Source organism: Pomacea canaliculata, linkage group LG2, assembly GCF_003073045.1.
Source record: "Pomacea canaliculata isolate SZHN2017 linkage group LG2, ASM307304v1, whole genome shotgun sequence".
Lineage (NCBI taxonomy): Eukaryota > Metazoa > Mollusca > Gastropoda > Architaenioglossa > Ampullariidae > Pomacea > Pomacea canaliculata.
The window spans coordinates 3,720,984-3,748,545 of NC_037591.1; the positions used below are offsets into that span (position 1 = coordinate 3,720,984).

General features: G+C 40.4%; 1 protein-coding gene across 1 annotated transcript; it reads right to left on the reverse strand.

Annotated features, from left to right (window-relative positions):
* LOC112558229 lies at nt 1–26,003 on the reverse strand. The gene is made up of 7 exons (XM_025228565.1): nt 25,054–26,003; nt 9,145–9,395; nt 6,997–7,453; nt 6,591–6,752; nt 1,782–1,880; nt 1,235–1,326; nt 1–1,081 (listed from the first exon to the last, which is right to left on the reverse strand). The coding sequence occupies exons 1-7, from the start codon at nt 25,787–25,789 to the stop codon at nt 983–985; spliced, it is 1,896 nt and encodes a 631-aa protein (XP_025084350.1). The 5' UTR covers nt 25,790–26,003; the 3' UTR covers nt 1–982.
* Nucleotides 26,004–27,562: the final 1,559 nt, after the last annotated feature.

Below are 27,562 nucleotides of genomic sequence, written 5' to 3' on the forward strand. Positions count from 1 at the left end.
CAAATAAAACCTCACTTGTTACACACACACACACAGACGCTCTGCCACTCTCGAGGGAACCTTTTATTTTTAATCTCTGTTGCCAGACTCTCATCCAAAGGTGAAAGCCACAGAAATCCATGATTTGCTGCAGCAAAAAAAAAAGTTTGTCAATAAGACAGATATGACTTTCTTTTATGCATTTCATGTGAGCTCGTCAATGAGACAAATAGGACTATTTTTACATATTTATTCATTGATCCTTACTTTTGATTCTGCTAAACAATACCACCTACACAGGCTCACGTGACTGTGATATATTAATAAAAATCCTGCTCATTTGTTACCATCGACAATTCACAGACCTCTGTCCACCTCCCATACTGTAGCTCCATTAACATAATCTTGTTATTTTCAACTGTGAACACTTTAAGACCTCGTGCAATCGTAGTATTTGAGAAAGGATTTATTTTGTCCCACGCAGTTTGTGTGAAGGAGGGAGAGGCTGTGTACAGATGGTGTTGTTTACAATCAGTCCTAAAGCTCAGTTTTTAAAAGTGGCACTTCACAGCCAGCATCAATGGGGCATTCCCTGATGAAAAGAACCAGGGATCCCGTTTGAAGGCTTTTTGTCGGACATTTTTACTGCGCAATCTAAATCCTGCACCGGGGTATTCCATTCTAGCTCCATCCACACCCAGTCCTCGCGTTTCACGAAGAATGTGTTTTCAGAAACAAAACCAGACAAGCAATAAACAACGAAGTGACGAAATTTCTTGATGCGATTCTGACCAGTTTACTTCTTTGTAAACAGCGAGCAGCTCCACCCTCCACCCGTTTGTCAGGCTGTTGATCAACTCCGGGTAGCTTCCTGCCGCACGGCAACACTCGACCTTTCATAATTCACTTCTCCTCTTGATGACAGAACTCTTCTTTCTGACGATGAAAGATTTTTTTTCATGACGCATGGGGCACCAGTCATCTTGAAGTATCCATCACGTGATCAAAGATGAAGGTTGAGTCCACCAGACACAGTCTTTCGCTTTCTGCAGCGGAATCCCGTTTTTCCGTTAAGCCAATATGTATGGAGAGTTCCTTTTCCCTGTGGAAATATAATTGTCTCTGCTGATGTTTGAATTAATCATAACGACAGCATTCACAGGACTTTATATAGTGTAGGTGGCGCAAAACATCGATCATATTTAAAGAAATAACCTTTAAGCAAGAAGAGAAAAAATGAAAAAGGAAAGAATACCTTTATTTGCACAGGGCCCCTTGATTCCATTTCAAAGCCACCGCGTCGGCCAAGTTCAGAGAATGTCGAAGATGAGATATGAATTTTTAAAGCTGAAAAACACACCAAGACATCTTTGAATTATTCAGCAGTCTCTCTTTCTTTGTTTCAATTTTTGTTTTTCTTTAGTGTATGTGTATCCTATATTTTTCAACTATGATATTGTTTGTAGGTTTGCCTTTTTGCCCACTTTCTCTAATAATCTTATCGTTCTCATTGTCTTTATTGAATAATTCAGCTAATTATCTCTTTATTAACCTGGTCGATGCAGCTTCTCCCTCCCATGGTAACCCTGTTCTTCGCTCTCTTCCTTCATTCCTCCACAACTCGTTCATAGTAGTCCTGCAACGCTCTACCCTCACCTTTCTTTCCATTTCTTTGCTTCATCTTCCCAGAGGTCTCACTAAGTCCTGTAATCCTTGACTACTTACAGCATCCTTTCAGATGCACCTCGCTCCCACTTGTAGTCTCTCTGTTCATTCACTTCATCAAATGAAATCTTACTTACGAAGTCCTGACGACTCCATGCGGGAGGCCGTGTTGACTGTGTCCCCAAACAGACAATATCTCGGCATCTTGTGGCCGACGACTCCAGCAACAACAGAGCCTGAGAACAAGCACAACAAACACTGGCAACATGTAACAACACAAACTGCTTACAAACATAACAACATCTGAGTGCAAGTATAACGGTCTTCGTTAAGGCAAAGAGAATTATTAAAAAGTACAAGACAGAAAAACGACAATCCTTTACAAGTTTATAATTTATGTGTTAAAATAATTTATTCTTAAACACTAGACTGCATAGTTGTACTGACACTCTTTTTATACTCACCACCTATTTGCTTTAAGAGAAAACGAAATACGAGTTCGTTTTATGTCAAAGCTCTCTCACCTAAATGTCACTAATTAGATAATCACATGTAAATGAAATCCTTTGATTGCTTTATTGCTTTGAGAATGGTTTACAAAAAAGAAAACAACGAGAAAATAATATTAAAACAACATTCTTAAAGAACATAAGCTGACATGGTTAAAGATTACACAATAACATATTTTCAGTTCTCACAGTTTTAAAATTTCTTTTAAATTTTATGAAGAACCCTTTGCTTCAAAATGAATCCACACGCACAAAAAAGTCCTTTTTCATTAAAAATGTGCTTAGGATAATTCAAACCTTTCAGGAAATATGCCTTGAAATGCATATCGTGAACAAAAAGCATGATTTAGGTAAATGTATCTCGTTGGTTTTTTTAAGATTGGTTTTACTACAGCTTTGTCTGCTTTCTAAGCAATAAATACGTGCAAAGGTTACCGATGAAAGAACAGTGGAACCTGTATTCAGAAAGAAAATGAGGAACAAGAAAACATTCCCGAAGGCGGAAGATGCGAAACTACCAGTCAGCTTAAACATAGCAAAAGTAAAGCAGGAAGAAAGAAGACAAACTAAGATCAACATTGCATGTCGGTTTACCCAAAGGGCGACTCAAATTATCTCGAGAAGATGCTCGGCACTTGTTTGTTCAGTGAGGTTAACGATTTTTGAAATATTGATGTATCTCATGAAGCAACACAGATGTTCACATTTCCTCATCTTATAGCTGTTGTGATTATCCACACGAGATGTTGGAATTCACTAGAATTATCACCAAGGGTCGCCCTGATGTTAGTGTGTATTTAGTGTCGCCATTGATTTGTCTTGTATTTCTTGTCCTCCTTCCTCATTAGTTCACAGTCATCAAGCAGATGGCGTGCCGATGAGTTGACTTTAATTAGTTCCTTGTTCTTTTTAGTAGATGGCTGTGGAGTTGGACTTGGAGAAAGCTGCAGACGACAGGCTTCTTCAATGTGACCTCAAGTGACCTCAGGTCACTGGTCACGGAACTGGACGTCCTTCAGTTTCTTTGTCCAACCATTTGAGACACTAGATGGCGTCCATCTCCTATACTCTCTCTCTCTATATATATACTAACAAATGTACGTACACATATACAGGTAACTGTAAATTAACACCTTCGTTCCTAATGTACATAGATTACCAACACAAAATCTTCTTAATGTAGAGAAATCGAGATCGAAGGGTTAAGCACACGTAATCTGTTGACTTGTTCTTTGACACGGCAAGGACTGTCAACAAGAGCAGCTGATGTCGACACCTGAGCCAAAGGCACTAATGATATTCGGACTCTTTTTTTTTATTTTTTTTTTTGTTATCAAACTTATTGATGTTTTTTTCCCCCCATTATTTGCCATTTGAGATTTCTCACGGACCGGCGCTCACTCAACTGTATCGGACATAAACTTTCTGATTTATTATAAAAAGGTAAACGTGTTATGTATTCTTTCGATGAGGAGATGAAAAATAATCCTTAGGCAGTTTAAATGCTTGTTTTCCAACATTTCATTTTACTTTTATTTACCTATTTACAGTTAGGTGTAATATTAATTTAGTCGTCTGTGTAAACTCCATAACACATTTTGACCCATTTTTTCTTTCTTTCACCGAGAGTGTGGCTTCCCATATCTGACTTCATCCAACGACGGAAGCTAAAATTCCTGGATTATTTTCTGTTATCGGCACCATCTGGCTCTTGTTTTTCTTTTCTTCTCCACTCTCCCATATGCTCACACACCTCCCGTTAGTCACGTGGAAGCTACTGAGGCATGCGACTCCATCACGAGTTCGCACAGCATCCGGGATGTGTGAGTGAATTTTACTCTCTGGGTTATCAGACTTGCTGCAACAAAGGCTTGAACGGAATTAATTCCAAGAATAAACAATGGCCGGGGGCAGGTCACTGTGCCAACAGCCGTAAAACCACGCAAATCCGCATCGAGGTTTGCCGGAAGCTGCAGGGTGGTAATTAGCAGGCTAACAGCTGTAATTAATGATATTACATCGGTAACCGGTGTCACGCATACGAACACCCTTCTTTGGATAGTTCATTAAAGTGATCGAACACACACATATACCAACACACACAGAGGTGATGATGATGACCATGATGATGATGCGTTCACGTGATCAAATATATATTTTCAAAAACAATCTCATCTCTCCTTGTAAAACAAACAATAAACCCTCTTAATCTGAGGCAGCTTGGGATGTCAGAAGAAAATGGTTTAGAACGTGGGTGATGTTGCTCAAGTGCTCCTCGTGACCAACCATTGTAATCTGTCCTCCAGTGAGGACCAATCAGCCTGTAATCCAGGTCCGGTGCTGAGTGTTTCCTCAGAGACTAACTGCTGAGCCAGCGTGGAATTTTCCACACATGGGAAAATTCATCATCTGCCAACAATTAGCCAAGGTTTTGTAAATAAATTATTAATCGAAAATCCAGAGACACACAAACAGGATAATGATCATCTGGCTGGCATGAAAAAAACAGAAAAAGAAAATTATGGTCTGGTCTCGGAGAATAAAAGAAGAAATTATCACATAATTGCTTGCCCATGACAGTCAGGTGATTGGAGTTTTTTTTTCTACATTTGTATTTACGGGCTCTTAAAGAATTACTCCAGGACAATTTGTGTTTTTTTGTCATTTTTCTTTTTGTTCTTTTTGAAGATAGGTGTGGCCCTTGTCCTCGAACCACCCATGCAAAAATTTGCTTGTGATGAAGCATTACCATAAGGTCTCTAAAGAGAGTGGAAAGGATAAAATTCTGATCATCAGTTTATTCATTTCAGTTTAAAATCACCAAGCAGCGCTAAGAGTAACTCATTCATCACACAGAATTAAATCTTTTTTTCGCTCTCAGAAGCGGCGGCAATGACAGCAGGTACGTCTCTACCCGAGAGTGGATGTGAAAAACACTATTAAACGGAAAACAAACTTCTTTATTGAAAACTCCGGTGAAAGATGGATGGTTTGTATTCTGTCTCATTCAGCTGCAGATGGCGTCTAAAATCTGGTGCGACTGCAAACACAAAAATATTAAAAGTGTACGAGCAGATACTCGACAATCAAGTTCAGAAACTTTCAAAGAATCTTTCATTAAAGAGAACTAAACAATTTTGTTTGTTCACCATTAATATCATCGTGCAGGCGAATCGAATCGAGATTTTATGAATTTGGTTTCATCAGTAATTTTAAAGAGGCCGGGTGGAGTCCAAAAGAAAAAATGAAATCCTTTCTTTTGTTTTGCACTCATATTTAGTGCAGTCCTACTTCATGCTGGTCGTTTGGAGCGATTTGATGTCGTTCTTATCTTCCTTACATCCTGAACACGTGATTTCCAGGAAAAACCCGAGAAGATCGAAAAGTCGAATTCTGGATATATCTCTCTAATGAGCTAACACAGATGTACACCATGAGATGGTCATCAGCAATCTTAAGCTTTTTGAATCTTCTTTCGAGTCGTAACATGGTTCTTTGTGACCAAGTTTTTTTTCCACATCATTAGCAGGTTAGTCTGCTGGTAGTAATAATAATTATAAGGAGTGTTAATCTTCTTTACAACTCTGAGCTGATGTGCAAAGTTTTCTGCAAGAATGTGGCCCGAAGCAGAGTTCGTTGATGTCTGGAAACTAGCAAAAGTCAGAATGATGGCCCGAAACATTGTGGCACAGTTTTTACACCTTTGAAATCTCTGGTCTATATTCACATAATTGTAAACATTATCGAAGGATAATATCCGCGGAATGAAGAGGATACATTATTGTATTTTAACACGATGTAATTTTTTTCTTTTTTTTCATTACCATACTCTTTGTTTTAGCGCCATCATAGCTTAGGTTGTCGCAGTGGTGATTATCAAATGACATTTAAAAGTTAGAGAAAGAATTTGAGAAAAATAGAAACTTCGGAGAAAGTGAAAGCGAGACTGAATGAGAGCGAGAGAAAAGAGAGTATAAAAAAAGAAAGAGAATGATTGACCAAGTTCATCTGACCTGATGACCTCAAAGACCAAATGCGGACAAACACTGATGAGGCCTCTGAAGACACTAATGTAGCAGAGGATCGACCTGACTGACCCACAGAGGAGTGGTCTGATGTGACAAGGTCTCACCGAAACTTTCTAAAGACTTCATTACCGGGTTAACAAGATTTTTTAATGATTAGCTAGTCTCGGTAGATTATCTTAATGACTGACCAACTTGTTTCACTGAATTAGCGAATTGTTGCCCTGACTCACCAGCTTGTTACATTGATTTGTTACACTCAGTTACCATCTTGTTACATTGACTCACCAGCTTGTTACACGAACTTGTTACAGGTTCTTGTATGTTGTTACACTACATTGACATCCTTGTTACCCTGATCTTGTTACACTGACCTGTTACACTGGCTTAACCTCTTGACACCTTGACTTACCAGAATTCAGTCCAATGCGGATCTGTATATGTACTTCCGGCATATGCGGCACGGACATGTTAGAAATTGCCTCCCTTAGTTCCAGCGCCATCTCTGCAATCTCTACAGCATGATTCTCTTCGTTGCGAACAGGCAGCCCGCTAGATACCATGTAGGCATCGCCTGGGAATAAACGAATATAGGGATGAATGAATCAATCAATCGAGCAGTTAATCAGTCATTTCAGTTTTTCAATTAATCAAGAGTAAGAGTAAGTAAATGATTAATTTGTCACACTGTTGTTTTCAAAGTCCGACGTAAATAAAATATATAAAACTTTCTTGTTCATCATTTGGAATACGTCCACTGAATGTTCAGTGCGGTCAACCATCTCACCCAGCTCAGTCCGTGTACACACCACCCGTACCTATGGTCTCTACTTTGTACACGGCGTACAGGTCCAGGATCTCGTCGAAGGCCTCGTACAGCATGTTGAGCATGTCGATGACCTGCATGGGGTTGCTCTTGGACGAGATCTGCGTGAAGCCCACGATGTCGGAGAAGAAGATGGAGACGTGGGGGAAGAGCTCGGGCTCCACAGGCTCCTCGGCGATGAGCTTCCTGGCCACGGTGGGCGGCAGCAGCTCGTTGAGCAGGTTCTCGCTGCGCTTGCGCTCCATGTTGAGTGCCACGGTCTTCTCCTGCAGGCTCACGGCGAACGACTGCAGCCGCTTGGTCAGGCGGTTGACGGAGACGACGACAAGAAAGAGGAGGAAGATGGCGGCCGTCATGATGCTGATGGAGACCACGAGGTTCTGACGCTGACCGACAATCTCCTCGTCAAGCTTGGTCACAATGTACTTGGCGATGTGGTCCTGGACATCCTGGAGGAGCACATGAAGAATTGATTAATATGTCCGTTTTAGCTAATCGTTAATATTTGTTCTGTCTGCTTTTCAAGCCAGCAAAAATATTACAAATAAACAGTTACACTGTCAATATTCCTCGCAGAGTTTTATAAAAAAATCTCTCATTTTCCCCCTGAAACCATCAGACAAACTAACTGACTTCCAGAGGCATAAGGTGATATCCTCTTTCTTTTGAGTTTGGTGTCTAGGCAGCCAAGTTATTACGATAAAAACTCAAACGACAGATAAAAACGATAAAATACGTTTAGTCATCTGGCTAAAGCTTTGTTAAACAAACATTAGCACGCCTCCAAACTGATTTAGTAAAGGGAACTAGGGGCAAACCGAGGTGGACAAGAGTGTTTATGACTGTGGTTAGTTTATTCCATTATTAATTGTGCTTAAGTTAATTTCTCAAATCTGACCGAATATCAATGTTGTTAACAAGCTATACAAGACTTTGAATATCGCCATTGTTATCTGCTTCTTTGTAAAAGGTGACGATGTATTCTCATAGGATGTCATGAAAATAGTCAGTTGCTATGGCGACGTTTCGTTATCATGACCTCGAGACTCTCGGACTGTCTGCTGCCTTCAGTAACACCAGGCTAGTCTTTAAGCTAGTCCATGTGTTTTCAGTAGTTAGTCCACGTGTCACTGTTACCAGTGATAAGGCGATCTCCCGGTATTTTTTTATTGTAAATGGAATACTATATCTACCGTTGTTGCTAATTAATCTTTTCATGAATGCAGTCTCATTGTCAAATCGTTCTAAAGGAGTCTGAAAGTTTCACAGCAATCTCATGCAACATTGAAGCGTTGGACCGATTGATCATCGATCCCCAGTTTAATGGCGTCACGTGGTTTGTTGCCTTCCGCTCCACGTGATTGCAAGCACGCAGACGGGTTTGCCAAAATAAAAAAAAAGAAGAGAAATGAACAACAACAAAAGACAGAGCAAAAATAAGCAAAAGCAAAATAAAACGGAGGAAATCGATCACTCTTGAGGGACTACTAATGTTTAACATGTGATCTCTCTCTTTCTCTCTCCATCTACATGTTGCTCTTTGTCTCTGTCTACGTTTAGTTGCTCTGCGTCAGTAGGCATGAGAATGGGATCAGAAAAAAGCATTTTCTAGGTAGATAAGTTTCCAAAATTAGAAATGTATTTTTGCATGTTTTAATGTACAAAATAATGCGACTTTAAACAACTTTCCGAGAGAAATGTTTTTACTGAATAATGTTCTGTGACAGCCTGTCTAACATAGCAAGGAAAACGAATTAACCAACAGTATTGTAACCATCACAAAACATAGTTGCGTCTGAATAAGTTAAACTCTTTTAGGTTTGGCTGTCCAGGATGCTAAAATTGTCCTGAAAAATATCCTTTAAATTACAGAGAGAGGCAACGGAGAAAGACTGATTTAAATGAATGAAAGAGTAAATACACTTTAACACTGGAACCTTGGTGTATATAGTGAAATATATAACATGACGGAGGATCTTGCTGGCTGCTTCTTCCTCCATGTCCCCAAATCTTCTCACTTCCTGTAACTACTTAGGTCAAGGGAGATAAAATTGTTGATAATTTGAATTATTAATAATTGACTATCATTTCTGTGTCGGTGCGTCCTTTGTTGATGAATCTGAACTCGCCTGTTACTCACCTTCAGGATGTTGATATACAGAGTCATGTTGCCAAACCACCACGTTCCCATGGTAACATCTTGCTTGTTGTACACGTTGTCCACGATCGTCTGGCGCATCGTTTGCAGCGTCTTCTGAAGTTGCGTCCCCTCAAAGTTCTTCGACACGAGGTTATTTTCCCCTGCTGCGTACTGTTGGTAGCGGGACAGGTAGCTTTCCCCTAGTAACTTTTTCTCCAGGTAGTCTCTCATTTGACTGTTGGTGTAGTTACCTTTCGATGGGAATAAAGATGTGTTAAACAGGTTACTACGTGCTTTCAAAGTTAAGTTACCTAAAGGGTTATTGGCACATATTGAGGGCTTTAGAATTGCAAACATCAATAGCTATATAAAGAAAGAAAATAGAAAAATAACATCATACTGTTCAAATCCTCCTCCCATCTCTCTCTCTCTGCATCCTAATTTTTGAAATTTGAATTGACTCTAGATCGATACAAACTTTGTACTCATCGGCGACTTTCATTCACTCTTCATTTCAGTCATTGCCTGTCGAAAATCACTGAGACCTGGTCCAGCTGATGCAACGGCCACACACAAGCACCACAGTCCTCTGTCCATGACATTTTTGTTTCCGACATTGTCTCGTGTCATTTGACATAGACTCCAAACGGTCTGAGCCAACTAACTTTCTGCAAATTAGCTTCCATTGACATCGCCTCCTTCCGAACTTATTTATCAACTTTGATGATCGTCAGTGACAGTTCGGATTACCACATGTCCTTTGATATCCGGGCACTCGCTGCTTTTCATGATCTGACCTTTTGGACTAGGGCTCACCCTGAACTAAAAGAAAGAAGTCAAAGAGATCGGCGTTGCGCTGAACGGTGGAGAAAATTGTTTGTCACAGACTAAGGGCTTGATTATTCCTGAAGAGAATGAGAAGCTAGAACAATGGTTGTCATCTTAAAGACATGTTTAAGGGTGTAGGTCAGATGTCAGAAATCATGATGACTCCACTATCAGTCCTCTGGACCAGCGGCCTGATATTTTTCTACAAATTATTTCAATAAAAATACATTATTAGAGAAGTGCTGGACTAAAAGACCCATAACCTAGTTTGAATCTCTAAACCACATCTTTCTTCAGCGCCTTGATGTTAGTGTCGAGCTGACTATCAACAACGACCCTGACCAACTTTATTAATTGCAGAGGGCATTATACTCGGGAAGTCAAGTGAGCTACAAAAATAGACTATACTATTGACAAGATAAGGATAAGGACATCAGAAGAAACTGAACAAACACGCAATTCTGACATCTCGATCATTGTTAAGACACACCTACATCATCAAACACTATTTTCATATACAAAGCTGACAATTCATCTGTGGGATTGCAGAGAAAACAAACGATTTCAAGTGCTTGCTATTTTTGTAGAACGGCAGAGCAAACCGTTTACCTGGATTCAATAACAACTTCTTCTCATGCTGGACGACTTTCTGACAGTTTGTCGATCACAAAAAGAAGCTAACTCACTCTGCACAACAACAATTACCTCAGAACATCTATTGACAATGCTGTTCAAACTGTTCTTATCATGGACACAGTGCGGAAACAACACACAAAAGAAAAAGAGAAAAGACTTTCAATAAATGATATGAATGGCTGAAGATTACTTTGCGGACTGGAGAATGTTTATTTGCGAAGAAGGTGTTCTCTTTGATGGCCATGCTTAGCAATCTGTTAAACATCTACATCCCATCCCTCGCAATCATTAGCAGTAGGTATCTGAAGGTGTCACAACAATTTTTATATATATATAACAAATATTGCTGGAAACAACAGCATCTTCATTTATCTTATAAAAGTCTAAACTCATCTTTTTTGTCTCATCTACATTTAATGGCAGAAAGTTCTCCTCACACTAATGTACACAACTTGATCATACATTGCCAGGATCTTGATTAGGTCCCTGCAGCAAGGATGACAATGAGGTATCATGTGAAAATATAGTTATTATCCTCAGTAATTCTTCAGCTGTTGATATACAATAAAGATGCTAGACAAGAGCCCTGAGGAGATCCAGTTCTTGTAATAACAATGTTAAATAATGACATTTACAAAACCTTATAGCCTGCAAGCAAACAACATCCACAAAACGAGTTGATGTCCAATAATACAATCAGAAATCAGTCAGTGCTAGAGTAAGGCTATAGTATAGTGAAAGCAGACTTAAAATGAGCAGAAAGCAGCCTTGAACGTGCTTTTGGCTTTTCCAGATGTTTATACAATGTATTAATAATGAACAGCTTGCCATCTACAACACTCTTCCTCTTCCTGTCAGCGAACTGCAGTGAGTCCAATCTGCTCTCTACATATTTTATGAGAAGACTTTTGACAATTTTCTCCAGTTCTCATGACAAAGAAGGTCAGTGCTATTGCCCGAAAATTATTAGATTGATTAAGATTAGAATTTCTGGGAAAGTTTCCAGAGGGCTGGAGTAAGACCAAAATGTAAAAAGCTATTAAAGCCCTTCACCCAACTGAATGTCTTTGCAAACTGAAGATTCACTCACAAATGACAACTGGACCCTACGACTGGACCCTCCACCCGCTTCAACAAATTCATCACGCAGACTGGAGAGATTGCCATATCATTATCAGTAACAAGTGACTGTAGAAATTACTTGAACTTGCCACAAGTCATGTTTCTGAAACCGTGCACAAAAGTTATTTCAGACATTTGGGCAAGTCCTGATCATTCCTCCCATTACATCTGACTGATTTTCACTTACAGATTAACAGAAACCCTTGACCTAGTCTGTTACTAGGCATAAGAAGGTCGCTGGTACAATAATGTAACTATGTCTTGTCTTTGCACTCTATTTTTGCATTTCTCATCACTTCCCTAGCATCCCTATTTGCTGATTTTCTTTCCAAACATCTTTAACACGTCCTTCATATCTTGAGTTGGCTAATATACAAACATCACAATAAGCTTACTTGATATCACTGAATCAACAGAAATGTAAGAAGGAACAACTTCTGTGAACTCATCTAGATAAATTGTGAACCGTAAACAAATCCTACACCGAGCAATCAAAACAACTATTCATTCATTCCTGCTATCCACTCAATGATGAACAGGATCCAGCATCCACACACAAAGGTGCCTCAAGGCTCGGTTCTCTGGCTTCTTTTATTCATGTTTAACTTCTTGATCCCGTAATCATCGGCTTTTGGTCGACAGCATCACATTCATGTTGATGATACACTCCTGTCATCGCCTGGCCTCACCTTTCAGTTTTATCAGGTATATACCACTACACAGCAAACAATGGACTCTCGGAAACATGGATGCCCGTCAACAAACTAAAAACAAATGTCCACAAAACTGAAACCATTCTAATGTCATTTGCAAATAAACTGGAACGTGTGCCATCTTCCATTTCCTTCACTTTCTTTGGGATGAGCATATTTCTTTCTTAGACCATTGTGAATGTCAGTGTTATCACCGACACATCATGAATATCACATCTGTGAGTTCATCTTCCCTGAGTTTAGTCACATCCCACCCTTCTTGTTTCTGCCACTAACACGTTGATGTCCGCTTTTATGTTGTTCCGGGTGGATTACTGCAACTCTATTCTTCTGTCGATGGCCATAACCGCCGACTGGACAAGCTGTAAGAGGCTCAGAGTAATGCCACTCGTGTAAAGAAGATCACATTGCTTTCCTCCTTCACTAGCTCCACCGCCTGCTACTTCCAGCTCCGATTGATTACAGCTAACTGTTCCCCATTGTCCTACCCTTGTCTCCGCCACCCGGATAGTCGTTAAGAGCTGCTGACGACTGTACACCCGAGACCTCGGTTATGCTTCATCTGACCTCTTCTCTGTGTCATGGATCAGATGACAGACATTCATCAGACATCTTCTCCTTCTGTTTGTTCTACTTGCTTTGTTTGGCCTTCTGTCAGTACCACGAATCAGATAAGAGAAACTCGACAGGCGTTCTTTGTTCTTCTGTCATTTCACTGGTTGATTGTGTTCATTTTTTTTCCAACCCAGAACTAGTCCTTTTCAAGAAGTAGTTGAATTATTTCGTTCATTCTTCAGTTCTTTATCTTCATCCGCACACATTGTTCATGTTGGCTGCGATGCTATTAGTTTGCTGATGAGTGTGTTTGTTTGTTGGATTCTTGCTATTATACTTATTTGGTTTCAGCCATACATCTGTGTTAATTGTATTGTAATTACTACTGTCATTCTTTCAATGAAACGGCAATGGCTGGTCTGTGACAAGAAAAAAGGAGAATAACTAAGACTCACACCTGAAGCCTATTGCAGCAAAGCTCACCTGTAAAACCAAGCAGTGTGAAGAAGGCGAAACGGTCGAACTAAACTAAAAAAGCACATGATATGAATTAAGTAAACACTTTCTGACATTCACACATCCAGGTAAAGACCTAGACTCGGGTAGTTGTTCATTTTGCAACATGCATCGGTTATTTATAGATCGACTGAAGCTATTATAGAACAAATAGCTTATTTCTTAACACTTTGATATTTATTTTTTGTCGCCGAGAAGACAAACAAGATATTTTACCTGGAAAAAGTCATCGGAAACAGGCAGCCACCAGGGGTAGGGAACTGTGCCACCCTGGGGATCACGGGCTGGTTATCGAATGTTCTTCGCCAAGTTACCCGGAGTCTGTCCCGGGTGATCACAAAAATAACTGTCCCCAACGGACGACTGACAGATCAATGAGGTTTAGGTCATCGGGTGGAATGAGAGAAGGAAACTGCAAACATCCCAATACAACGAGTGGTAATAATGATGTCTGACTGATGATGACCTTTCTGCACGCTGTGAGGTCTGGTATAGAAAAAAATGATTTTTTTTTCATGTAATCTTCATCTTCTGTTACTTTCTTTCTGTTCTCTCTTTTTCTTATATTTCTCTGTAAAGAGTACATTTCTGCAGGCAGAGGAAGTGCACATGCGCGCGCACACTCACAAAGTTTTCTCTGTTGATATTTATATTGACAGTACCGTCGTAATCTTTCTTTTGATTAATCTCCTCATTAATCTCCTCACTTGACCACTTGATTTTTTTTTTCGTTCTACTCCTCTATAACTCAGTCTACCATTCTGTAACTCTTTCTTGTTCTGATATATTTTTTTTATCTCTGTCGTTCCCCTTCCCTCTCTCTCTCTCTGTTGTGTCTCTCGGTCCCACTCCTCTCCTGTGTGCGGGACAGGAAAAGCAAATAATAAAACTAACATTCCGTGAATTTATGACTGGAGGATTGGTCTTTGAAGATGCAGAGCCTGCAGTTAAGAGACGTTAAAATGAAAGAATATAAACTGTTTCCTCTGGAAGTGGCTTCCCCGAGGCGCACACAACGACTGCAGGGGATCATGGGATTGCTGGTGCTTAAGCGATGACTACAAAGAACCTTTCGTCATGATTAAAAGAACAACATCTTCCGCTGAAGACGGGCTTACTGGCGATGTGAATGTGTTACAGACTGAATTTCCTCGTCCTCTCTAGAACCTGCATCAAATGTAAACAGTTTTATAGAGTTTATTTCCGAAGTGATGTAGCCAGACAGACAGCCATCCAGCCGGACAGATAAGAGATTCAAGAGACACACAAGAGGCAAAGATTATGAACATAATGTACTCATCAGTGTTCTGAGAGGATATCACACACACACACACACTATTCTATGTCAACTATGCTGCGTTCACCATTGTGAACAAACATTCACACGGCCAAGCCTCAGCAGGACAGAATACCAGATCGTGTGTCCCTGGAACCTCTCCCTAAATAAATATTGTTTCACCATTGATTTCCTCGTTTCTACCAGACCCTTTCTCGGCCCTCAGGTACAATTTGTTGTCCAGAGAAAACCTGCCTGTCACGAAGGAGGCATAGGGCATAGAGGCATGGTGTATCTGGGACACTCAGTTCAATGTTTCGGGACATGGCTGTGTGCTCCTGAATTCTCCATATCGATGTTGACAAATATTTTTATATAATTTTCAGGTTCTTGTGTATAAATCTGTACAAAAGTCTTTTATCTACTACATGACTAATTTTTTAAGTGTAAAGACGAGATCTGTGTTTTACTTTTAAGATTTCTATCCTTCAGGCAGGTGGCTGACGCACGTGCAAAATTTCGAAGCTTCCTGTGTCGGAGCTTCGCCGAGAACTGTACTTGTCCTGATCAGGGGACGTCTGTGAGCTTACTTTTGTTGGGAAAAACGCCTTCAGACAGAAATAAAACAAATAGGAAACTGATTGTGTGCGATGCACTTGTAAGACATCAGTCTCATCGGTTTTTTGTAAGCTTGTAAGTGCCTGTAAGTGCTTGAAGGTGCTTGTAAGCCATCAAGCTGATCACGATACTGTAATTCTCCCTGAATTATATTTGCACAGGGTGGTGGCCTGGCTGCTGCCTTCTAGACTGTGTCTTGACTGTGTCTTGACCAGTTCTCATCTATTGACACCTTTGAACTCTAGTTAACCCCGTATTCCCTAATCCTGATTTATTCCACTTCAAATAGGCTTCTTGTCATATTCGGATTCAAATATTTTAGACTGCTACGCCTTAAATCTTTGTATTGCTTTTGCATTTCAGTCGTTCATGTCAGGTTTGGTAACCCATTTTTTGACAGTGAACTCTCGAGGATTATCATTATCATTGCTCTTTTGTCCGTCAGTCTGACTGATTGTATTTATTGGTTTGTCAGCGTCACTTTTCCCAGAAGGCTTGTCTTATTTTTAAGAGTATGAACATATTTTTCACGAGTATGTCTACAGTAATTGTTATTAACTGTCGTTTTACCATCTTTGTCAATAATTAATACAGATGGGAAAGACAGCTTACAAAAAAAAAAGGACATCGAAGTATATGGAACAAAAAGGTCGACCTAGACGAATATCAACAAGTGGCAGAAACCGAAGGAAAATGTGTATTTGGAAGACCGAAAGACAGAGGCTTCGGATACTTAACATTTGCACAGAACTATGGACTCATTGCACCAATGCTCTCCACCTACACAGGGAATCGAGAACAGCAACTTGACCTTCTCCGAACGGTTTGGTTCATAACCAGATCGACTACATCCTGCCCCATGATATTTCACATGCTGTGTCAATCAGGCGGGAAAAAATATTTTCAGACGACTATCAGACTCTAACGGACATAAGAACACTTCACGATGTAGACACAAATACTGGAAATATCAAAGAGGCTCTACTTTTACAACTGAAGAGGTATAAGAGGTATAAGAGGTATAAGAGAGGAAGCAAACATAATCTTCATTCAGGAATGATATTCAAGATCTCTGTGAACAGACAAAAAGGTCTTGAAAAATGTAATTCCTAAACAGCAGCTAAACACAAGACAGCAAACCATGATCCCAGGAAAAAGATGAAGATTAATCAGGTCAGCCACTTTATCTATTCAACCTCCCTCTCACCTCCTCGCCCAGTAACGGTCTCATTCCAGAAATCAATGGACGACAAGGGAATGAATTTATTATTGAGAACAATAACATCTCCTAAAAAGCCTCCTGCGTTTGTTTCCATTACCATCGTCTGCCTCACCATCAACTGTTTTGCCTTCCTCCGAGCGTGCAGATGAGGAGCAATTGGGAATCCTGTGAAATGCTGTCAACAATAATTATTCTCTGTTTTGTAACTGCTGAAAGGTATATTTCCGCTGGGGACGAAGGTCAAACAGGCATTCCCGAGGCTACCACCACTTGAAGAACTCGAGTACGGACACGCAACTCAATACGAAATTTTGATACAAAATTTTTACAATAGGTATGATGCTTCAGTTTGCGAGAGAGAAAGAAAGAGGGAGAGAGAAAAATACTAACTTTTTACAATATCGTCAGAAAAAGAATAATTTAAAATAATTCTTTTCGCATTTTGGCAATAATGAAAATGTGTTGTTAACTTGCTTTGAGCTTAATTTCAAGCACGATTGGGGTAGACCGTTAGCGCACGTGCGACTTGCCGCAAGACGTATTCTCCGTTGGAATTGAAAGCCAAACGTTCAGGTTAACAGTAATTTTGGTGTGACACAAGCCCGTCTGCCAATGGAAACAATTTTCTTTGTAAGGAAAGCTGTCACGCAGCTGGACATTCTCCCAAGGGATAAACATAACATTCATTTCAACAGTCTCATCTACAAAAACAAGTCTCGAATACTTTAACCATGCGGCAGAGATAAAAAGTAATCATGAGAAGAAGCGAGTGAAAAACAAAAACAAAAAAAAAATTTCTTTCACTCGTCTCAGAAGTAAGATACGGTATGACTGAATAACCTGTTCGTACTTTGCCATGACATCCTGAAGATATCTACCACACTCTCATCAAGTGAAACAAGAAGATTAACTATTGAAGATGAACAATTCTGCAAGCTAGCGAGTGGATTTACCTTGCGCAAAAAAGGTGCTGCCCAGGGCTCTCTCCAGACCAGCCTGCTCTTTGCTGATGATGAGCATGTGGTAAGAGACCAGAGTGGACCACAACCCTCCGTTGTGCGAGGACTGGATGCCGTCTGCCAACCAGCGGATCATCACAGCGATGTTGTCGGTGTAGAACTTGATGTTCTGCGGAACCGTGGCATTGGAATCGACCCTCCACCGCCAGTCCTGGATGCTCTGGTGGAACGCCTGTTCACTGACATAGTTCGGTCCATCTGAAGCCACCCCGGGCCACGAGGACAAGGCCTGGATGGCTTTGTCGGTGTTCACACGGGCGATGTCGAGGTTGAGCTTGACACTGACGTCACGACCGGAACTGATGTACAGGGCGGAAGTGCCTCGCTCGATCTGCATGTAGTGAACGACCTCCCCGCTCTCCACACTGAACAGGACATCGCCCTTGATCTCGGAGCTGATGGCCAGGCTGTTGTTGTTTTCTCGCACGTCCACCGCGTTCTGGATGATGAGGGCCAGCACGGGCAACGAGGAGATGGTCAAGATGAGGAAGGCGTTGTAGCGCCGCCCTTTGGTCGTCTCCAGGTTGGCGCATGCGCACAGAGCAGGTCTCACGATGATGTTGAAGGCCTTGGTGTGGTCATTGCTCGGAGCCAGAAAAGGTGATGGCGCGTGCGTCCGTTTACGCAAGTGACCGTTGTTCATGGCCTTGGCCTTCAGACAGTACTCCTCCCCTTCTGTAGTTTCCCACTCGTACGAGGCCTCGAAATGTGCATTCCTTTCTTGTTGTTTTCGTCGGCTTCCTCCTCCATGTCTCTTGTGATGTCCGGAAATTATCTCGGCGATAAAGTTTCGATCGGGCGTTCATAACTTTGTGATGACCTCGCTTTTATCTCAGAAAGTAGAAGCAGCTTAATGTATACAAAGGAAGCATTGCTGCCAAGCTTTCATTCGATTTTAATGTCGATGAGGATCATGAAGAAGATCAATCGTTGAGGCAGGATGTCCAGAAAAATTTGTTGAACATAACTGAATTTTTAATATGGTTGTTTTGGTAGACAGCAGATGTCCTTGTTGATTCAACACATTCACGTAACATCTATAGTCAAGGAGTAAAAAGGTGATAATTGAAAAAGCTCATACAAATATATAATCTTTCCTTTTATTCCAAAATGCATGCAATGTAATCAACTGAAATCTAGTCAAGTGATAAAAAGTTAAATATAATTCCTAAATAGACAGGTCAAGTCACAATAACTAGGTTTATATTAGATGGTTTGATTGACAAGTGTGTGAGCTGAAGTTCTCTCAGACTGATTTTGTAACTGTTCAATGTCCACTTATGTAGGAAGTGTCATCAAGTTTAATCTCAACCTATTTTCTACTTATCATGAATCAGAAGTAACATTTTGAATTATAGTGGACAAAGATTATTGTAAGAGTTCAGATAGTCATTATAAATATGACATTATTGAAAGACATCTTGTCAGTTCGAAGATCAAATACTGAAGTAAAATTTGACTAAAATGAAGGTAGTTGGCAATTATTGATGAGGGAGAGGTAAATATCTGTATTCGTTTGCAGTCTGCTATAAAGTACTGTACCCTATAATATAGTCAGTCGATCTAATCGTTCTGTCCAAGAAAGAATCAGAACAAAACGGAATTAAAAATGAAATATTGAAACATTGCTGTTCACCTTCGTCAATGTTTTCCGATCAGAAATGATGGCGCTTTCTCGTGAGCAATAGAAATTCCCAAACTAGGGGTCAACAATTAAATTTTCCAAAGAAACGTTGACGATCAGATGCGAAGGTAAACAAAGTCAACATCAGTCGAGCGGACGATACATCAACATCAAGAAGGTCGCCAGGTGAAGTGTTTTGCTCTCAGTGACTCAGGTGTAATAAGGTATCCTAGTCCTCGTATTTATAAATCAATTAAAATATATATCATCGCCGAAAAACCCGATGCGAGTTAATTCCTTGCATCATCAATTCGACCATCAAAACAAATGTTAGACCTCACTGAAGCTGCTTACCTAAAGATAGGTTGTCCACAGTCTACGAAATTTGTAAAATCAGAGCTTGGAAATGTAATGTCTTTTCCTCCATTTAATTTTCCGATCGTGTATTGCACTGATGTACTAAAGTGCAAAACGATTATCAAAGCTGAAACATTTTCAATGGAAAGACATTAAAGTTTTTAAATTAAAACATTTACAGGTGTTTTTCCATACTTTGTGCTTTGATAATGGAATAGAAGAGTGAATATTATTATCAAATTAAGATATATCGTTGTTGACTTGGATAAATGTGAATTACTTATTAAAAATAAATGTACGAAATAAGAAAAGACAGCTTACACAATCAGAGAAGTAGAGAACTTCTCTCCACACACGATATAAATCATTAAGGTATATTTAAAAATATATTGGCAGTTAGAAAGGCTGTTATTGTTTAGTAAGTGAGAGAAACTAGCTTTGAACTGTCAAATACTTTAAATATCCATTACAACATTTTAATGGTAAGCGATTACATCTTGAGTCTTCACGTCTAAGTGCCGTAACTCTCAGTCAGAAAGCGATAAGGGAAACAAGATTTCTGTAGGTCATGTTGAAAAATTAAATAATACAAAAGCAACAATCTCTATAACAAGTACTGATGATTTAATCAGCAACTAGTGTTGTAAAACTGAGTTTTTAATGATGTAAATACCATTGAGGAACCGTTACTCTGAACTCTTGCCTTACAAAGTGTGAAAAAGTTATGATATTTGTGCAGAAAATTAAACTAGTTTAAATGGGTCGTCTATAAATATAGATATAGACGATGTAGATATAGATGTAAATGTAGATGTAAATGTAGATATTCAGATGTGACTTTCCCATTTAGCGCAAAGCACAAATTTTATCTTAAAAGTTATCATCTTCGCTTTACGTAGGTCTTGTAGACTGTTATTGAAAGGATGGAAGCCTTTTCAAACTCGGATGCATAGAAAGCTATTGAAGAATGCTGTTAAATATTATAAAAAAGGGATTTTGTCAGGGACGAAAAGTGTCTAGGAAAGTAAACATTCTGTAAACAATAAAGCGAATTTTATTTTATTTTTTTTAAACTGACGAACTAAGATGAAAAAAGTTGTAGCCGTTAAAAAAGTTTGATTCACCACTGTGGTGACCTAATCAATCAGCTCCAGACAAACTGTCCACAAAGCAACTACATTTTCTCTGTCGATCGCAAGCTTGGCACCAGAAGGTGGAAATTCATTTGCTGAGCTTTTCAGAGCACACAACAATGGCGTGTGATCCCCTGCATGGCCATGGTGCATGAAATACTCTCTTTCAACGCCCTTCCTGTACAAGAGATGGCCATTTTACGAAATGCAGCCTGGGAATGTTCCTCACCATCAGGCAATTTTCAAAACCACGAAGTTCTTATTTTCATCAGAGTAATCACTGACGACTTTCAGAACATTTTAAATATTTTAAGATTTATTTTGAATGTATTTTAAGAGTGTGCTTATTTCTCGAAGTTTATAACACTCTCCAATACAGAAAAGGGAGATAAATTCAGTCTGCCGCCATTATACAATTTTTTTTTATTAATAGAAGAAATTAATTTTTAAAATTGAAAGAGGATTCACACTTTGTCAAAAAAGTAGAAATCTGCAGTAAAATTATCTCCATTTACGAGCCATCTAGTAGATGTTAAGAATTTATATTTACCATCGGAAAACAAAAAAAAAGATGAAGAGTAAGTTATCAAGTTCGGTCAGTTCGGCTTTATTTTGTTATACAGTAACTGTTAAAAATAATAATATTTATATAATTTACATTTGTCCGGCTTATTTCTGAGTTCTCCAAAATTGATGTGTTCGCTTCTGATTAACCACATTCTCCAAAAAATTCACACTATGTGAAGAAAGTCTCAAAAGGGCGCGCGATAAGTATGCTAACCAAAGGTTATGAATATAATATTTCAGCTCTACCTGCTGTTGTTTAATTTACCCAGCCTCTGTGAATTAATTAACTCATTTCCTGAAGTGCGACCTCAGAAAGTCTTCATTTCTTAACGACCAGTGTGGCCGCTTGTGTGAACTGTGTCACCAGCGGTAAATGACCCTCGTCAGGTCAAAATTACAGAGTTGGAGAAGGTGATTACCTTACCATAAAGGACATTACCTGGGTAGGAGATCTGACACATTTTGTAATTCAAATACTGAAACACAACGAGAGCAAGATAGCTCACACGGACATTTTTATTTTGCAATTTTTTTTCATCGAGGTGTCAAGGTCTGTCATGTGGTTTAGTGGGGCTTTACAAAAGATTACTGGGTCTGGTTAAAGTGCGAGCTAGCTCTAAGCCTTGAAGTAGCAGGTCTTAAGTTTATAGTTCTTTCTCCCTCTCTGTCACTCTGTGTGTGTGTGTGTGTGTGTGTGTGTGTGTGTGTGTGTGTGTGCGTTCTAATGGAAGGTGTGGGCAGTTGTATTTACTCATAGATGAAAAAAGTAATCGTTAGGACACGTTATCCTGCTGTAATAAAGCTACACTACCCTGCTGTACTGTACAAATATTATCCTGCTGCACTGCAGTAATAATATCTTTATAACCATAATTACATTGGCCTGCTGTATTAAGTAACATTACACTGCTACGCATGTACAGGTGGACAAACAGCCAAAGCCATATCAAAGAAAATTTAAGAACGCTATTTTTTTCTATTTTTCTTCTGAAAATGCCTGCGTATCTGAAGCCTTTAACATAATGATGCAGTGAAAATAATTACAGCGAAAAAAGCCATCGGGAAAAAAAACCGCACTCAATACACGTCATATCCTGTTATTATGACCCTAGCGGATTTAAAACACGGATCCAAACGGAGAAAAATTATGAAAGAATGAGACAGTGTGGATAGAGAGAGCAGAATGAGAGAGGGAGAACACAGATGTAATTAAAAGTTAAAAATAATATGAAATCAAAGTTTCTCCAAAGGTCTTCATTCGAGGCTTTCAGAATATCCACCTTATCGCCTTCTCAGTGGTAAAGAAACTACTTACCCGGGGTGTCGGCAGGTTGGCCCAGAAAGCCCCGCGGTACCTCTCAGCTCGCACCCGGCGATCGACTCGCGTGCGACACGGGAGACCACACACCGCCACCCGGCGTCCGCACCCCGCCGCCCATGACAGCTGCTGCCACACTGACTGGCAATTTATCAGCCACTGCCACAGTCACTGGCAAAGTATCAGCCACTGCCACTACAACAACCACCCCTCCACTGCGCTCGAGAAACGAGAGATTTCCATTAAGAGGTCAATCTTTGAACCTTCAGCGGGAGGCAGGGACACACCTACCCACGACAGTCAAGGAGGACTTACTGGAGATGAGATGCTGAGTGGTTTACGGGGAAAGAGAGAAAGAGAGAGTAAATACAGGGCGGGGCAGAGAGAATGTCTATTGACGATGTCAATAAAGATGTTCATTACTCTGGATGCGACAATGGCTTGGACGATGTCAATAATATTTTTGTTTACGAGTATTTTCTCATAAACAATGTGTTTTTTACTGCCAGTCCTTGCCCTGAAGAGGACGAATAAATTGTTAAGAAGGAAAATAGTAAACCAGCGTCTATGAAATACCGAGAAATGGTAAACGTATGAGAGTAAGAAATACAGTAACAAAACAACAATAAAGAGAACTATATATATATATAGTACTCTTCGTATTTAATAAAGTGTCTGGTTAGTTGTAGAAGATAAACGCCAATTCTCAAAGAAAATGTGAAAAACAAAAACATGTAAGGAAAAAGTCCAAAAAAGATTAGCAAACAAATGGGTAGAAACAATAAACAAACACAAGACAGAAAAAACAGAACACAAAGCGCGAGCAGCTGAACATGAAAAGATCTGACAGACAATGAGTGGGGACTGGTATTCTGAGACATCCCGTGGGAGAGACAGAGACAGTGACAGTGTGTAAAGTGTGTAAAGTGTGTGTGTGAATAAGAGAGAAGAATGAGAGAAGAGAGAGAGAGGGGAAGTGAACAAGTCATGATAACCATGAAGGTAAGAATAATCCAGAATTGATCACCTACGTATTTCAATCACCAAGCAGCTGTTTCTCATCATTATAAAGATGTTTTCAATATTAATCAGAGAAATCAGTCGCTGAGCTTCTCATCCACAACAACCTTATAACAGCTTTGAGGACCCGCACTGTAATTACTCCAGTCGGTAGCTCGTAAAGCCTAAAATAAAAAAGACAGATTATTCTTGCCTCGATGATATCTAAACCTTTACTGCACTCTTTCTTTCAGCCGTACTCATTATTACTCGGAGTAAACTGGTTGACTGGCAGGTAGTCCGATGTATGAGCGAACTATGAGAGCATCAGGTGTCGAAATGCTAGTGTAGTGGTTTGTTTGTAATCAGTAGACTCGCCATCCCTATCCCAAATACAAAATATGATCCTCTTGCCTTATGGCAAATTCAATAGCATCGTAGTGTCCATAATAATTTAGATGGAAACAGCTTGTCAGCACCCGTTGAGGGTAAGTATGACAACAGCCAAAAGAAAAACCACTAGTAGTAGGAAAATACTGAGCTTCGGTACCATTTCTGTTCAACGTTCTGAGAGTCTTAAGACATATAAGATCTTACATAACATATTATATAATAGTATACTATACATAACAGTATTAGAATAAATTAGTAGTATCAATAGAAACATCAACCCTGCTTATTTATCTTATTTTGGGGAGACCCACGTCCAGCCTTGACACACAATTAAGACATCATCACCAAGAAAAGTTCCGAATATGAATACTGTAGAACCTTTGAACACCAGTCTGCTCTCTGATCACAACTTTATATCAACATCAGCGAAGAGTGGCTTCGTTATGGACATCATGATGACAACGTGTACAACCCTTTGGTCATTAGCAGGAAGACCATGTTTCCGAAAGTAAACCATCGAACAGTTTCTGAACATCACTCTGTCTATTTCATTTGCTGCTCATCACACAAATATGAAGTATATATTGGTATGATTTCATGTAAGACGATTGGAAGGTAAGATGGGCGTAGAAAAATCACATTACCTTACTCTGCGTATTTTCATCTATTTATAGGTCAGGGAATGTGTTTCAGGTACGATTATGATCTGGATATCGTTACAATGTAATATTCGTTTGATTTCACAGACAGAAGCCAGCAAAATATCAATAACTATGTAGATAAGTCAAAATTTATATATCTATAAATGTCTACAGAGAGAGAGGCATACATACACATCTACATCACCATCCTTCATCACCAGCACCAGAAGATCAAACACAGAGAGCGTGGACACTGTGGGGGCTAAATGAGTGATTGGAGTTAGAGATATTACTTCTTCATGATGACAATGATCTAACTACCCAAAGTCTTCTAAAACCACGTACCGTACACAACAGAGTAGGTTTACTTACCTTGCAGGTAAAAGCTGCTTCCAAGGGCCCTCTCCAACCCGGCATGCTCCTTGCTGACGATCAGCATGTTGTAGGCCACGAGCTGAGAGCCAAGGCTGACGCTGAACGACTTGAGCATCCAACTGACCATCAGCGCCAGCAGCTGTTCGTTCAGTTGAGAATAGAACATCAGGGTTGCTGTGACAGTCACGTTGCGCATGTCCACAGCATCCCGGAAACTCACTAAACTGGACATCAGCGTGTCCTGCGTGAGGAACTTGTCCCCCAGGATAGTCAGGTCCTGGAAGGAGTCCTCCTCCCAAAGCCACTGAGCGGATTTTTGGATCTCGAGGTCGAGGTCGTACCGCTGCGCCACCAGGCTCGCTTTGATGCTGACGTCACCCTGGGAGCTGAGGTACAGCGCGGACACGCCTCGTTCCAGCTGAATGACATGCACCAGTGCACCGAGGTCCACGCTCGCCACGATGTAGTCCCGCAGCTGCCACGCCTTCTGCGCGCTGTTGTTGCTGTTGGTGGTGATGAAGGCGTTCTGTACAGCCATGGCCAACACTGGGATCAGCGCCACGGCTAGTATCAGCCGCGCTATCGTGCGCCGCCCTTTGGCCGTTACGATGCTCGCGCAGCACGGACCGGTAGTGACGTTGACCTCGTAGGCTACAGCCGGGCTTTCCAGAGCGCGAAAACGCCGGAAATTGCGGGAAAGACTGGTGCTGGCAAAAATCTGCGAGTCGTTCATATCGGTTGGTGTGATGAGGTTCAATCTCTAGAAAACTGCACACGTGATGATATTATTGACACCTGCTTGTAAATAACGGTGTGATAACCAGTCTCTATGTTTTTTTTTCTTTAAATCTTCTTCATGACGACATGTTCACTTGTTGGCGAGACGTGGGCGAGATGTCGGTGAGATGCGAGCGAGATGTGGGCGAGATGTAGATGACGTTCATCTTTCATGCTTCAGCAGCTCAAACTTTCGGTTTATCATCTGTTTTGAAAGAGGATGAAGCAGAACTTTTGCAGACATAATCTCGCATACAATCTCATATATATATATACATTGGAGATGAAATATTATCATCACGCATTATTATGTCTTTTCATTACCGGACGGATCTCACTACATTTCTGAAAGTAGCATAGAAGCTTATAACTAAACAGCATGACATCAACAAATTACACAGAGGAAGTTTAATAAATATTAAAGAGTATTGAAATCAAAGGCGGCAAGCTACAGGTAACTGGACAGACAAAAGGTGAAAAAAATTATTTAATATCCAGAAAGTATACAATAGGAAATTATGAAGAGAAGGACACAAGTTAGAATTAAAAATCAAGTAAGCTTTTCGTTTTCGGGTATAAACTGAGAGATATATTATCAGCTGTAACGGTCATGCACACGCCTTCCACCCTTACTCGGGAATTTGTCACGTGTTTATGGTGACGTGGTTCTGACTGTTTGTTGTCGTAGTCAACGATGATTGTCAGTGTACTTCATAAGAAACATGGTTTATAGAGTGAGACATGCCTGTTTCTTCTGAAAAAGATGCGCGGAGTGGCGAAGAAAAGCAGGAGACAAAGGAATCCCGTCAGGTGCAGTACTTACATGAGTCAAGGTAAGAACATCTAGGAGTCACGGGTGGGTTTTACAGGTGCAAAAGTACCTTAGTCAAGGTAGGAGCGGCAAGGTATGAGACTGGAGTTCTACAGGTGTAGTAGTACCTTTGTCAAGGTAGGAGCGACAAGGTGTGAGGCTGGAGTTGTACAGGTGCAGTACTTACCTGAGTCAAGGTAAGTACACCAAGGAGTCACGAGTGGGGTCTACAGGTGCAGTAGTACCTTTGTCAAGGTAGGAGCGGCAAGGTGTGAGACTGGAGTCGTACAGGTGCGCAAGCAGCAAGGGTGGCTGTAATGAATGGAAGTTTGTGACATCGTGTTAGTGTTGCCAGCTTACGGGACAAAGCGCATGCTGATGTACACTGCGAGCAATCGCTCATATTGACCGCCACCAGCCCACCTTCCACGTCGCGTTTACCCGAAACATCGAAGAAACAACAATTTATAAAACACCTACATTGTGTTTTACACAGCAAACAATGGACACCATGCTTAGAACTGGATTTAGGAACGACTAGCCACAAGACCTTTGTACCAAGCAAAAGTAACATCCACAAATATCGGTTTTTAAACTGTTTATTTTAAAGTGTCATGATTAATTTATTGTCATTTAGTCACAGTTGTGCGCCGACTGATGCGATATTCTGTAATAATTAAAGACTCGCCATGTTGGACATCAGTAGCCGTCCTCCTGCCACAGGCAAGGGCTATTGATTAGGTTATTGATTAGCGAGCTCCCACTCTCGCCATCTCCAGGATTATCGTAAATAAGGTTAACTCAGTGCACCACAAGGGCGACAATCACTGTCTTGCTGATTCAATCACGCAACACATGCAAGTAAAGCGATTATCTCCCGAAATGTCTGGCGCCCCATCACCGGAAACTCCTGATGAA

Excerpts from the sequence above, each read along its gene's own strand:
- LOC112558229 (XM_025228565.1), bottom strand. The coding sequence starts at position 25,789 with ATGAACGACTCGCAGATTTTTGCCAGCACCAGTCTTTCCCGCAATTTC. Across the intron at positions 6,753-6,996 it reads GTACAAAGTAGAGACCATAG|GCGATGCCTACATGGTATCT; the intron begins GTACGGGTGGTG and ends GTTTATTCCCAG. Across the intron at positions 1,327-1,781 it reads CATGGAGTCGTCAGGACTTC|CTTTAAAAATTCATATCTCA; the intron begins GTAAGTAAGATT and ends TGTGTTTTTCAG.